Source organism: Dermacentor andersoni, chromosome 11, assembly GCF_023375885.2.
Source record: "Dermacentor andersoni chromosome 11, qqDerAnde1_hic_scaffold, whole genome shotgun sequence".
Classification (NCBI taxonomy): domain Eukaryota; kingdom Metazoa; phylum Arthropoda; class Arachnida; order Ixodida; family Ixodidae; genus Dermacentor; species Dermacentor andersoni.
The window spans coordinates 16,515,343-16,526,831 of NC_092824.1; the positions used below are offsets into that span (position 1 = coordinate 16,515,343).

An 11,489-nucleotide genomic window follows, 5' to 3' on the forward strand; every position below is an offset into this window, starting at 1 on the left:
CAAGTCCGTAGCCTCGGGAAGACGACCGTCAGACGTATCTGTGTGAACGCGAATGGATTACAGTTCCTCAAGTTGCTGAGACACGAGGATGACATGTGGCACGGTGGTAGAGTTCTGTGTAGCCAGTGCGTGGAAGAAAATAGTGTTGATGCCCTTCACGGTCGGACGGATGCGGTCGCTTTCGGATATAGTGGAGTAAATTTGCGATGATAATGGAAGAGAGAATAGTCTAGAGGAATTCGAAATCCCACAAGTAACGCCGGAAGAAGTAAGGAAAGCCTTGGGAGCTATGCAAAGGGGAAAGGCAGCTGGGGAGGATCAGGTAACAGCAGATTTGTTGAAAGACGGTGGGCAGATTGTTCTAGAAAAACGGGCCACCCTGTATACACAATGCCTCATGACCTCGAGCGTACCGGAATCTTGGAAGAACGCTAACATAATCCTAATCCATAAGAAAGGGGACGCCAAAGACTTGAAAAATTATAGACCGATCAGCTTACTGTCCGTTGCCTACAAAGTATTTACTAAGGTAATCGCAAATAGAATCAGGAACACCTTAGACTTCCGTCAACCAAAGGACCAGGCAGGATTCCGTAAAGGCTACTCAACAATAGATCATATTCACACTATCAATCAGGTGATAGAAAAATGTGCGGAATATAACCAACCATTATATATAGCTGTCATTGATTAGGAGAAAGCGTTTGATTCAGTCGAAACCTCAGCAGTCATGGAGGCATGGCGGAATCAGGGTGTAGACGAGCCGTACGTAAAAATACTGAAAGATATCTATAGCTACTCCACAACCACTGTAGTCCTCCATAAAGAAAGCAACAAAATCCCTATAAAGAAGGCTTCAGGCAGGGAGATACGATCTCTCCAATGCTATTCACAGCATGTTTACAGGAGGTATTCAGAGACCTGGATTGGGAAGAATTGGGGATAAGAGTAAATGGAGAATACCTAAGTAACTTGCGCTTCGCTGATGATATTGCCTTGCTCAGTAACTCAGGGGACGAACTGCAATGCATGCTCCCTGACCTGGAGAGGCAGAGCAGAAGGGTGGGACTAAAAATTAATCTGCAAGAAACTAAAGTAATGTTTAACAGTCTCGGAAGGGAACAGCAGTTTACGATAGGTAGGGAGGCACTGGAAGTGGTAAGGGAATACATCTACTTAGGACAGGTAGTGACTGCTGATCCGGATCATGAGAGTGAAATAATCAGAAGAATAAGAATGGGCTGGGGTGCGTTTGGCAGGCATTCTGAGATCATGAACAGCAGGTTGCCATTATCCCTCAAGAGAAAAGTTTATAACAGCTGTGTCTTACCAGTACTCACGTACGGGGCAGAAACCTGGAGGCTTACGAAAAGGGTTCTACTTAAATTGAGGACGACGCAACGAGCTATGGAAAGAAGAATGATAGGTGTAACATTAAGGGATAAGAAAAGAGCAGATTGGGTGAGGGAACAAACGCGCGTTAAAGGGACACTAAAGGGAAATATTAAGTTGAGCTAGAGTGAAAGATTCGGCTTTTGTAATGACAAGTTCACCATTCTTAGCGAGAACAGATTATTTATAAGCGAGAAAACGAAGAAATTGAGAAATTGGAGGGACGCCACCTGTCGTGCGTTGTGGTACCTCTCATAAAGTGACGTCAGAGCCTCTATTTTAATTATTGAACTACTGCTACATGTTACACTTGAAAAGTAAATTAGATAAATTTTGGCAACAAATGAAACATGCGATAGGCCATAGTTATTTTATTGCTGCATATTACGGCCGTCGCGCTCACTCCACAGTAGTGCCGACAAGTTCTGGTTTCGCTCGGCCGCGCCACGGCCGCGCTCGCACTTTCGCTTGGTGAATGGCAAAGTTTCCATTTCGCGGCGTGCTGTGCTGTCCATGCTGTGTCACGAAAGTTCTTGACAGCTGTAGTTCCCAGTTCCCAGCAGCGAAATGCCGGGTCGATGTGATGTCGCGGGGTGCCCAAACGGTCCGCGTCGTCTGAACAAGGATACCGAAAGCTCCGACACCAACGTGCACTACCATGCGATCCCGCGGGGCGAACCTCTACGTTCTCGCTGGCTCAGTGCATTTCCCATGTTACAGCGGGTAGGAAAGGTGCCGATCAGACTGCATGTGTGCTCGATGCATTTCCGCCCTGAGGATTACGAACACAATTCACTTTTGAGGCTGTCAATGGACGTGCCTTTTCAGATGCGACTTCGTCGCAACGCTGTTTCGTCGATATTGCCTTCATCCCATGAAGAACAAATACCGTTGCTGCAGGACGAAAGTTTCATGGTAAGTAGAGCCTCTTTTTGACGCGCATATTATTTTCCTTTCACTACTAAAACTGAGCAAGTGTGCGCAGCCCTTTACGGTACTGATAGCCAGCTGCCTTTATTGATAGGCTAACGTTGATGTCTTGATCACGGAACATGACGCCACTGGAACCTCCATTGAAAGCAACGCGGATTGCGAGCACAATTCTCTACCAAGACAGTCAATCGAAGTGCCTTTCCAAGCGCGACTGGGTTGCAACGTTGTTCCGTCGATATCGCCTGTCCCCCTTGAAGAGCAAGCACCGTTGCTGCAGGACGTAAGTTTTGTGAGTCGTGCCTTTTCTTGACGCCGCATGCTATTTAACTTTCATTACTAAAAATCAGCAAGTGTGCGCCGCCCTTCACCTTACTCATAGCCAGCTGCTTTTATTTACAGGCTAACATTGCCGACCCGATGACTGAAAATAACACTGCTGGCACTTTCACCGAAAGTAACGCGGATGTATGTGTACGGGGTTTGTCACGGTGGTTGCAGTTGTACGCAGATGAAACGCAACGCGCAGCTTAGTACACTTTCGGCACATTTCAGACGCTTCCCTCTGGTGCGAAAGACGCGGAGACGCAGACAGATTTTATGCAGATCCCCGCGAAAACAAGCAGTTTCCGCAGCGTCGGGAATGCAAAAGGAGTGCAGGCTAAACCACTGGGCACGAGCGTTGGTGAGTACACCCGAGCTGTTACCTAGCTTTTAACGAAAACTACTAATGTTATATGTGATGGAGTCTGGGGGAACAAGTAGCAAATTTTCTCTTTTGTTTGGTAGCACCACCAAAAAATATTGGACAGGCTAGTAGAACCTTGTCTACTTCAGCATGTTTGCTGGTGCTTTGTGCTATGCAAATTTAGTCAGAATTGCTGTCATTTTCCCAACTTTTCAGGAACTACGCAACACAGTGTCATTTTCTCTAAAGCTGTTGTCCTGGTTCTCTTTTATTCAGACCTTCGCATGGCGTGCGTTTCTTTGCTCTCCAGCTGTTCAGGTGAATACAACTGTGAAGGAAATGAAATGCAAGGCACTTCAGGTGAATGTTCAGAACATACCTACGTCAAAGACATCAACTCCAATCAAGAGACGACGTACCACTTGTGTCAGGAAACCAGTCAAGCACCGGAGACGTACACCAGCAAAGGACATCAGCTACATTCCCTCGCCTGACGTGTCCCCAGTACTGCAATACCCTGACATGCATGACACAACGTACGAGCCGGAAGAATCAACTTGCACCCCAGAGGTGACATTTGATGAGTAAGTAAACATTGCATACTACTGTGCATGTTGGTGTATAAATGTTCAGATACAAAGGTGCAGTATGTATTAGTGCACTTTATGTGTTTATAGTAAAGTGATGTTTACTTGTTTATTGAAAAACAGTGTGATAGGTTATAAATGATCCAAGTATGCATGTGATGGGTGGTAACAAAAGCAAGACCTACAGATGTCTATGTCATTCCCTGGCCTGCAGTAACTAATTGCAGTGACAGATGTGAAAAAAGCTTCCGTGATTTGAGTCAAACAGTCACAAAGTCACAATTACAAAGAAGGTGTAGCAGATTGGGGTAGCTGTCTTCCATTTGTGCACACAGATTGCAGATAATTTAAATCCTGTGTTTACGATTATTTGATGCACAGGCGCAGCATTTAATTCACTTCAAATGAAGGCAATAAAGGGTAATTATTGCTGCTAAAAGAGAAACGTGCTAACTTTCAGCGCAAGCTTTTGACTGAGTAAGGGAGTGAATTTGTACGAGAGTGCCTGTATAAAAGCTGAGTAAGGGGCATATTTTCTTTTTCAGGTGCGATATGGATGAGGGGTGTACGCAACACAAAGACTACTTTCTTGTCTCTCGTGACAACCTGCTGACACTCCTGAACACGTGCCGCACTTGCTTCTCTACGTCCTGCACAGTGAGCCTATCCTGTTCTGGGACACGCATCACTGCTAAGACTGAATGCCCAAGGGGACATGAGCACATGTGGGCGAGCCAGCCACTAGTAGGAATGAAGCCCAAAGGCAATGTCGACTTGTCGGCTGCAATACTCTTCTCCGGTTCAAGTGTTGCTGGAACACTCAGAATGATGAGGTTGATGGGTGTTCAAGTCATCAGTGATCAAACATTCTTCAGTTACCAGAAAGCATATCTTTTTCCAGCTGTCACTGCAGTAAGCATTTTGTTTCAACTTTCCTGAATATGTAGCTAGCCACATATTGAACAACGGCCCAATATCTCGGGAGCAGCTAGAAGTAGTGTCATATTGGCCCTTTGTTTAACCATTCACTCCAATGGCAGAATGTTGGGCTGCAAAATATTTGTAAGCTGTTATGGCTCGTGATTAGCATACAAAACTGCTAACCTGCTTTCTTTTCGTGCAACAAATCTATATGCCAACATAATTTTCAAAATTTGGTGTAGCTAATTTGAGGCAGGCATGCTCAGTGCACAAGCAATCGCATAAGACTAGCATTCCGAGAGTAGTTTCTAAAGCTTTATCATTACTAAAACCAAATAACAGAATGAAGCAAGCATTTCAAATTTTTCAGGCATTTTTATTGTGCATAAGAAAGCGAACAAAGGACATAAATACAGAAAATATGCCTGGCATGAGAAGGAAATGGTTCCAAGAACAGACACTGGCATTATTCTAAGCAGCCTGTAAGTTCATCTTACATCTTCACTAGCACAAAATGCATGCAGCTGCAGAAATTGTAGCATCTAATTTCAGGAAACCCATAATGGAACTGTAAGGAAAGGTGCTGCATTGTGCTGTATTTGTAGATGGCATCTTTGTAAAATTCTTGGCTTATGCATTGAAGAAAAAAGTTGCTTAGAAGTCGAGAAAGTGGAAGGTGAATTTCTGAATTTTGTGGCTCATATGCAGTACCGAAGATTCCGTAGCGATTATGATAATTTCAATGAAGTTTCATTTACTTGCATTCATTTTAATGCTGCTAATGTCTGCAAAGCTTTGCCACACTAACTCAACATTTTTTAACATAATCTGTTCCTTTTGCATCCACCGACAAGAGGTTTAGGGCTGAATGTCTTCAAAATCCGTCGCATTATGTGGGAATCGGAATGATGTTGCAGCCTGTTCCTCATTTTTCCATATCCTGAATAAAATACAAAACACAAATACAATTCTCAAAAGTTACTTTCAGTTTTTAGCCAAGGTCTTGTGTTAGCATGTTCTGTATGTCAGTTTTTATGTTGCTCTGTGTGTCTAGGCAGAGCTTACATGTGGGTGGTGTTTCTCCTTAATGTTCATTAAAAGAGTGCACAATATTTTGTAATTGCAACTATCTTTTTCATTCTCATTGTTATCAGACATAAACCGTGTGCACATAACTGTACACGTAGCACCTGGAGTAGATCAAAACTCAGGACAGAGTCCAAATTTCTCGTAGGTCTGGGATGAGCACCAGAAAGGACTTCTGGCAGCAGCTGGTGACAGCAGCTTGGAGCTCTGCGGGGACGGGCGCTGTGACTCACCAGGCCACAGTGCCAAGTTCTTAACATACTCGTTCTTGTGTCCTGGCACGGGAAAGATAATACACACTGAGCAAATTCAAGTCAAAGAAGTAAGTAGAAAAAAACTACCGAGCATCATTCGACATATTTGATTATTGCTATTTTTCAAGCATCATGCAATGATTGTTACATGTTTATCAAGCGAATAAAGGGAAAATCGGACATCCACCCGTTCGTAGCAATTGCTACAAAGGAAACCCATACGGGTTCCTCGAAAGAAAAGCCTCATAGTTGGAAAAAAAAAAAAGAACGAACGGGTGGATGTCTGATTTTCCCTTTATTCATTACTTCTCTCCACCTTGCGGGTTCCCGCAGAACTACTACGTCAAAATGTTTATCAAGCATTCCAGGAAGCACGAGTCAATCGCATACGTGCCTCAGTATCCTTTTTTAGCTTATCAATGCACAGGTGAGCGTGTACACGCTGTATTTAGAAGGCCCATCCTTCCCTGTAACGAAACCTTTCATAATTCCCACACTCTTGACGATTTACTCACATACTCCTGAATTCATCTGGACACAATGGGCCTTGTGTGCTAGAAGAAGATAGTGCCACAGCGATTTGACTGTGTGATATTCTTGTGCTAGTGCGATGGTTCCAACTTACGGTAGTCGAGGTGGGCTGTGGGATTGAGGAGCGTTTTAAGAATATGGGGCAAGATGCTTTATTTGCACAGCTTCACTTCATGCAATTATGTATCCTGTGCACATACAATATTTTTGTCTTCCAGAGTGCCCAAATTCAGGCGAGCTCACAAATGGAGAAAGAGGGCCTCATCAGAGGTCTTCAATTTCTCTGTGACCAGGGCATCTCCATAAGGTCCCTGACAACAGACCGCCATACAGCAATAAAGAAATACATGAGGCTGCATTGCCCGGCCACCAAACACCAATTTGACGTCTGGCACGTTGCAAAAGGTAGTTATGAAGGGAACTAACGTATTTACTACTGCTAGTAAAATACCTAATGTTGGTTAATAGCCGCAAAGCAACTCCTGACTAGCACTTAGCGTTTATTAAAGAAGAATGCATCTTACGTCATCATACTTCAAACATTTGCATTGAAGGGACTGTTTACTACAGGATCAGGTCTTTGGATTGTAGCGGGAATGATAATATTGTGTGTCACATTGATGGAAACAGCAAACTTGTATCCTATAAGCTAGGAATTCTATTTCTTATCTGGCTCTGCGAGTGGTGCAAAAATTAAGTGTTTCTCGATGGTGAAACAGTGCAACCAATGTGAGCACCATTATGCCACGAAAAAGCTGTGCAGAGAGAGTTATTTTGCTTGGATACATCATTTTATTGTCTAAAATTGTATTCTAAGTGCCTCTGCTAACTTTTCTTTGCATGAGAGATTGATTTCTTGTTTTCAATGTAGTGCGTGTTGAAAGTGGCACTACTATCGTGCAGACAAGAATGGTGCACCAATGGGTCTTCAACTATGCCCCCATGACATTGTGACATGCAGCAGTGCTAGTAGCATTGTGCGAGTGATGCAAGGGTCACCGTCTTTTTCAGGTTGTTGAAAATTGCAGGCACTCAGACTGTGCCTATAGAAAACATGCGATTATAGGTGGGCCAAAAGAACTTGCCACTTATGCGCTGAGGACAGCTATTAGAGTCATTTTAGTGTTTTACACAAAGTAATACCGCAGAAACACTATGTGCTTCCGGTTTCTCACTTTTACCACCATTGCATCCACTAGCCCATTTTTCGGGCATCCATAGAGTTTTAAGAGACTATGCAAATCGAAATACATTGTTTTAAAATTCCTACTCACTTGCCAGCGAAACCACTGCACGTTTACACTTTAAATGATAAGCTTTCTATTGCATTACAAAATAGGAGGTCCTTGAAAAATGGTAGACAGTCCCTTTAGCTATGAAGGAACTAGTACCTTGAAATGAAAAAGCTACTCACTTATTTGAGGCTACACTACCAGAAATAGTGCGCAGATCTTTCAGTGCACTGTATTCCAATTCCATTCTGTACTAATGCTTCGAGCTAGTCTTCTTCATCTACCTACAGTTGTAGTTTACACGAGATGGACTAACAAATTATGGCGCAAATTTTTTCCAGGCATCAGAAGAAAATTGACAGCTGCTTCACGGAAGGCCAGATGCAGGGAGCTGTTGAGCTGGATACAACCCACTGTGAACCATCTCTACTGGTGCGCATGTGCTTGCGGAGGAAATGGAGATTTACTAGTGGCGACATGGACAAGCCTCCTAAACCACATAGCTGACATTCATGATGGTCATGGCAACCTCTATCCCCGCTGCCTCCGTGGACCATCCAGCAGAGTGTCATGGCTCAAAATTGGTAAATACAAGTAATCTGCCAGTTTAAGTGGCACTGCATTTTGTGCAGTGTAATTACATCGTCGATCAGTTGAGATTGAGAACCTTTTGCACAATTAATCAAATTTAGCACAATGCGCATTGTCCATCTATACTTGTGATGAAGGGAACAATACATATATGTCCTATCTTTTCCCACATTAGACTCTGCAGCGCACAAACAAGTCAGAGCCATTGTCATGGCCCCAGTGCTTCTCAAAGACATCCGACAGCTCTCGCCAGACACGCAGACATACAGCCTGGAATCTTTCCATAGTGTCCTGAACGGCTATGCTCCTAAGTCTACCGCATACACATATGAGGGAATGAAGGCTCGGTAAGCATGCATGCGTTATTAATTTTTCAGGCAGACAAGTACTTCCTAAAAAATTTTGCAAAGTACTGCTGAGAATTAAACCTTGTGGGAAAACTTGCATTTCCAGAACACTGATTGCTGCCCTCCATTTCAATGAAAATGCCAACAAAGAGCAAGCAACAACAAAGGATGGAACACAGCAATGGCACAGCAAGACATCCAAGGCCAGACATAGCATGATGACTGTGTGTCCACTCAAGATGGCTGCTACATTTGGCAAGTTTAACTGTGTCACGTCCGTCTTTCAGTTAGCAGTTCTGCTCTACAAGTGCTCAGCAAAACTACACCTCACATTGCATTTACAAGCTATTCACAAGCTAGTGTTGTAAGGAGCAGAGCACTGCAGATTGTGGCAGAACAATCTTTTTTTCTCGTAGGGTGGTTATAGAGTCAGGATAGCAGCATGTACTGCATTCGTTGCATATTCAAGCATCGTGCAACACTTTTTGAAGTAACTGCGATCGGGATGCACAGACAGCTTTTTCTCCCAATAATACATTGTACCACAAGTAGACATTATCTTGATAGCTAGGCTCAATGCAGAAAAGCCAAAGTTCTTGCTACTTTGACACATGACTGGCAAACCACACTCTCAGCGACAGACAAGGAGCAAAGCTTCACATGATGCATTAATTATAGAATGTTGCTTTTACTTATTTGTTCCCAGATCAGGTGACCTCTCCAGATATTTGCTATAGCATTAAAATAAAATGCAGCACTGAAGTTACCTGGTTTGTTCTACTTTCAGATTATGTGCAAGATCTACAAAACAAGGTGACCGAGCTTTGCATCGAGCACCCGTCATTTCCAGAAGCACTAGCCCAGGCACCAGAAAAAATTGCACCAGCATTTGTGCCACAGAACGAACCTAGGCCCTCCAAAACTGAGCTCATAGCGGCACACAAGGCACGGTTTTTGAAGTTTTGATACATGTAGAGCAGACAAGCAACTGGTGGAGTTGTCAAAAACCAATTGTTCGAAGGCTACACCAGTAAATTGGAAAAGCAAAGACACAAACTTCATGCTCGAAATGGTTTGTGCTGTACTGAAGCGTGGGAAAGAACAAACCAAGTCGCATAGATTGTCTCTGCAACTGATGCTGCGTGCGTGCAAGGACACCATAAGGTTTCTACCGACTGGAACGGCTGATGACTAGCTCAAGAACATCATAAGTCAAGCAGAAGACACTTGCTGACATGCACATCATGCTGGGAAAGCTTTGTGCTACACTAAAGTGTAGGAGTGAGGGAGCCAAGTGGCATAGGTTGTCACTACAACTGATGCGGCATGGCCACAAAAGTACCATAAGGCTGTTTCTGGGTTTAACAGATAATGACAAGTTTGACATCTTAAATCATGGACAAGACACTTGGTGACATGTGCATCATGTGGGAGGTGTAACAGGCTGACAAATAAATGCAATACTGACCCTTGTAGGTACGCATTCAACTGGAAACAGTGTTTCACGTTCAGCGTGCCAACATTCAAAAGAAAAAACTAAAGTGCATTGCAAGTGGCTCTTCTGCTGCTGCTTGCAATTGTATGGCTGACTGTGATCATCAAATTTTATTCACACAAGCTTTGGGAAGAACCTCAGAGAAAAAGCTACAGTCAGTAGCTTGACTAGGTCTGGGGTCCCTGGTGATGACATGGGAGGCAGGAAATAAAACATGAGCAAAATGGAATGGACACACAAGTGGAACATCGCATTACGTAGTGTTTCCATGCACATACGCACTAAAGAAACTATGAACAGAACTGTACATCAGGAACCATATCATAAAGACCAATTACAGATGGTTGTTAAATATTTGACGTGGCAGGTAAACATATTCAAAAAGCAGAGAACATGTCCTGGCCCAGCTAAAAAATTAATCGCTCAATATGACAGCAGTTTCACTGTCCCATTATATGATAGGAATATATCTGGCAAAGGATGCAAATGAACTCGACATACCTCTAAAGCTTTCTGTATGGGTAGCAGAAAAGGGCCCATCTCGCTGCACACAGGCACTCAAGCTTGCTTAAGTTGGGAAGCACTTGACAGCGTCCGCAGTCGCACCTGGAAAGCAGAAACACATGGTGAATTAGGCAGCAGTGTTGAGTTGTAACTTTGCAGCCAAGTAGCCTTAGAAGCTACTCGACGCGCTAACGCGATGTAACCTAAATGCTTCCGCAACGTCCACAATGCTTGCTTTAGCAGTACTCGCAGATGGACTCTGAGAAAGTCAACGTGCACTATGTTTTACTTGTAGCTAAGGCGGTAAATGGTCTCTCGCACACTTTAGAAAAGCTAACAAATACTACGCCCGCCAGAGGAATAAAAATGTTTTATCAGCGCGCGAGGTACGGAGCTTAGTCGAACAGCTCACACGGGCGTTTCGGTCGCAATCGAGCCCGATTAGAAAAGAATTCTTCCAGCGTGATTGAGAGTGATCGCTGCAATACGGTCCAACGATTCGGGCTGAGTTGGCTGAGCTCACAGAAAGTAAGAGCACGGACCTAGTCCAACCATTCGATCGCAATGGACGAGTAGCGATTGAGGGGATCCGGATCAAGCACCATCGCGATCGAATGTCCGTGTGCGCGTATCTGATACCTTTGTAATTTATGAGACAAGCATTTAGGAAGAGTCGTACGTACCACTTGGTGCTTGGCAGATGCGGCTGAAGGCGTGCGCCACTTTCAGCTTTCTTGCCTGACGAAGAACTTGAGGCGGTGTCGTCGTGCGGCGATCTTGACCCTCTCTGTCTTTAAAGCTCTCCTACACTCGTTTCCGCCGACCAGGTTAAAAATGCAGCGATGGCGCGTGTATGGAGGGCCTTTACCTGTCCTGATAATCCTGCGGAGCTCGATCGTGTGCTGCAGCGCTCGAAGCGCGAGCCCGCAAG

The 11,489-nt window shown here is 44.1% G+C and overlaps 1 protein-coding gene across 1 annotated transcript; it reads left to right on the forward strand.

The window, feature by feature from the left end:
- The first annotated feature begins 4,070 nt into the window (after nucleotides 1-4,070).
- LOC129384150 (uncharacterized) lies at nucleotides 4,071-10,481 on the forward strand. Its single transcript, XM_072285546.1, has 7 exons — nucleotides 4,071-4,509; nucleotides 5,753-5,926; nucleotides 6,608-6,794; nucleotides 7,963-8,215; nucleotides 8,350-8,559; nucleotides 8,666-8,814; nucleotides 9,347-10,481. The coding sequence occupies exons 1-7, from the start codon at nucleotides 4,150-4,152 to the stop codon at nucleotides 9,523-9,525; spliced, it is 1,512 nt and encodes a 503-aa protein (XP_072141647.1). The 5' UTR covers nucleotides 4,071-4,149; the 3' UTR covers nucleotides 9,526-10,481.
- The last annotated feature ends 1,008 nt before the right edge of the window (nucleotides 10,482-11,489 follow it).

What these genes read in the sequence shown, in the direction of transcription:
- LOC129384150 (XM_072285546.1), top strand. Translation starts at nt 4,150, where the DNA reads ATGGATGAGGGGTGTACGCAACACAAAGACTACTTTCTTGTCTCTCGT. An exon ending in TTTTTCCAGCTGTCACTGCA is followed by an intron (nt 4,510 to 5,752) that starts GTAAGCATTTTG and finishes AATTTCTCGTAG; the next exon opens with GTCTGGGATGAGCACCAGAA. An exon ending in CGTCTGGCACGTTGCAAAAG is followed by an intron (nt 6,795 to 7,962) that starts GTAGTTATGAAG and finishes AATTTTTTCCAG; the next exon opens with GCATCAGAAGAAAATTGACA.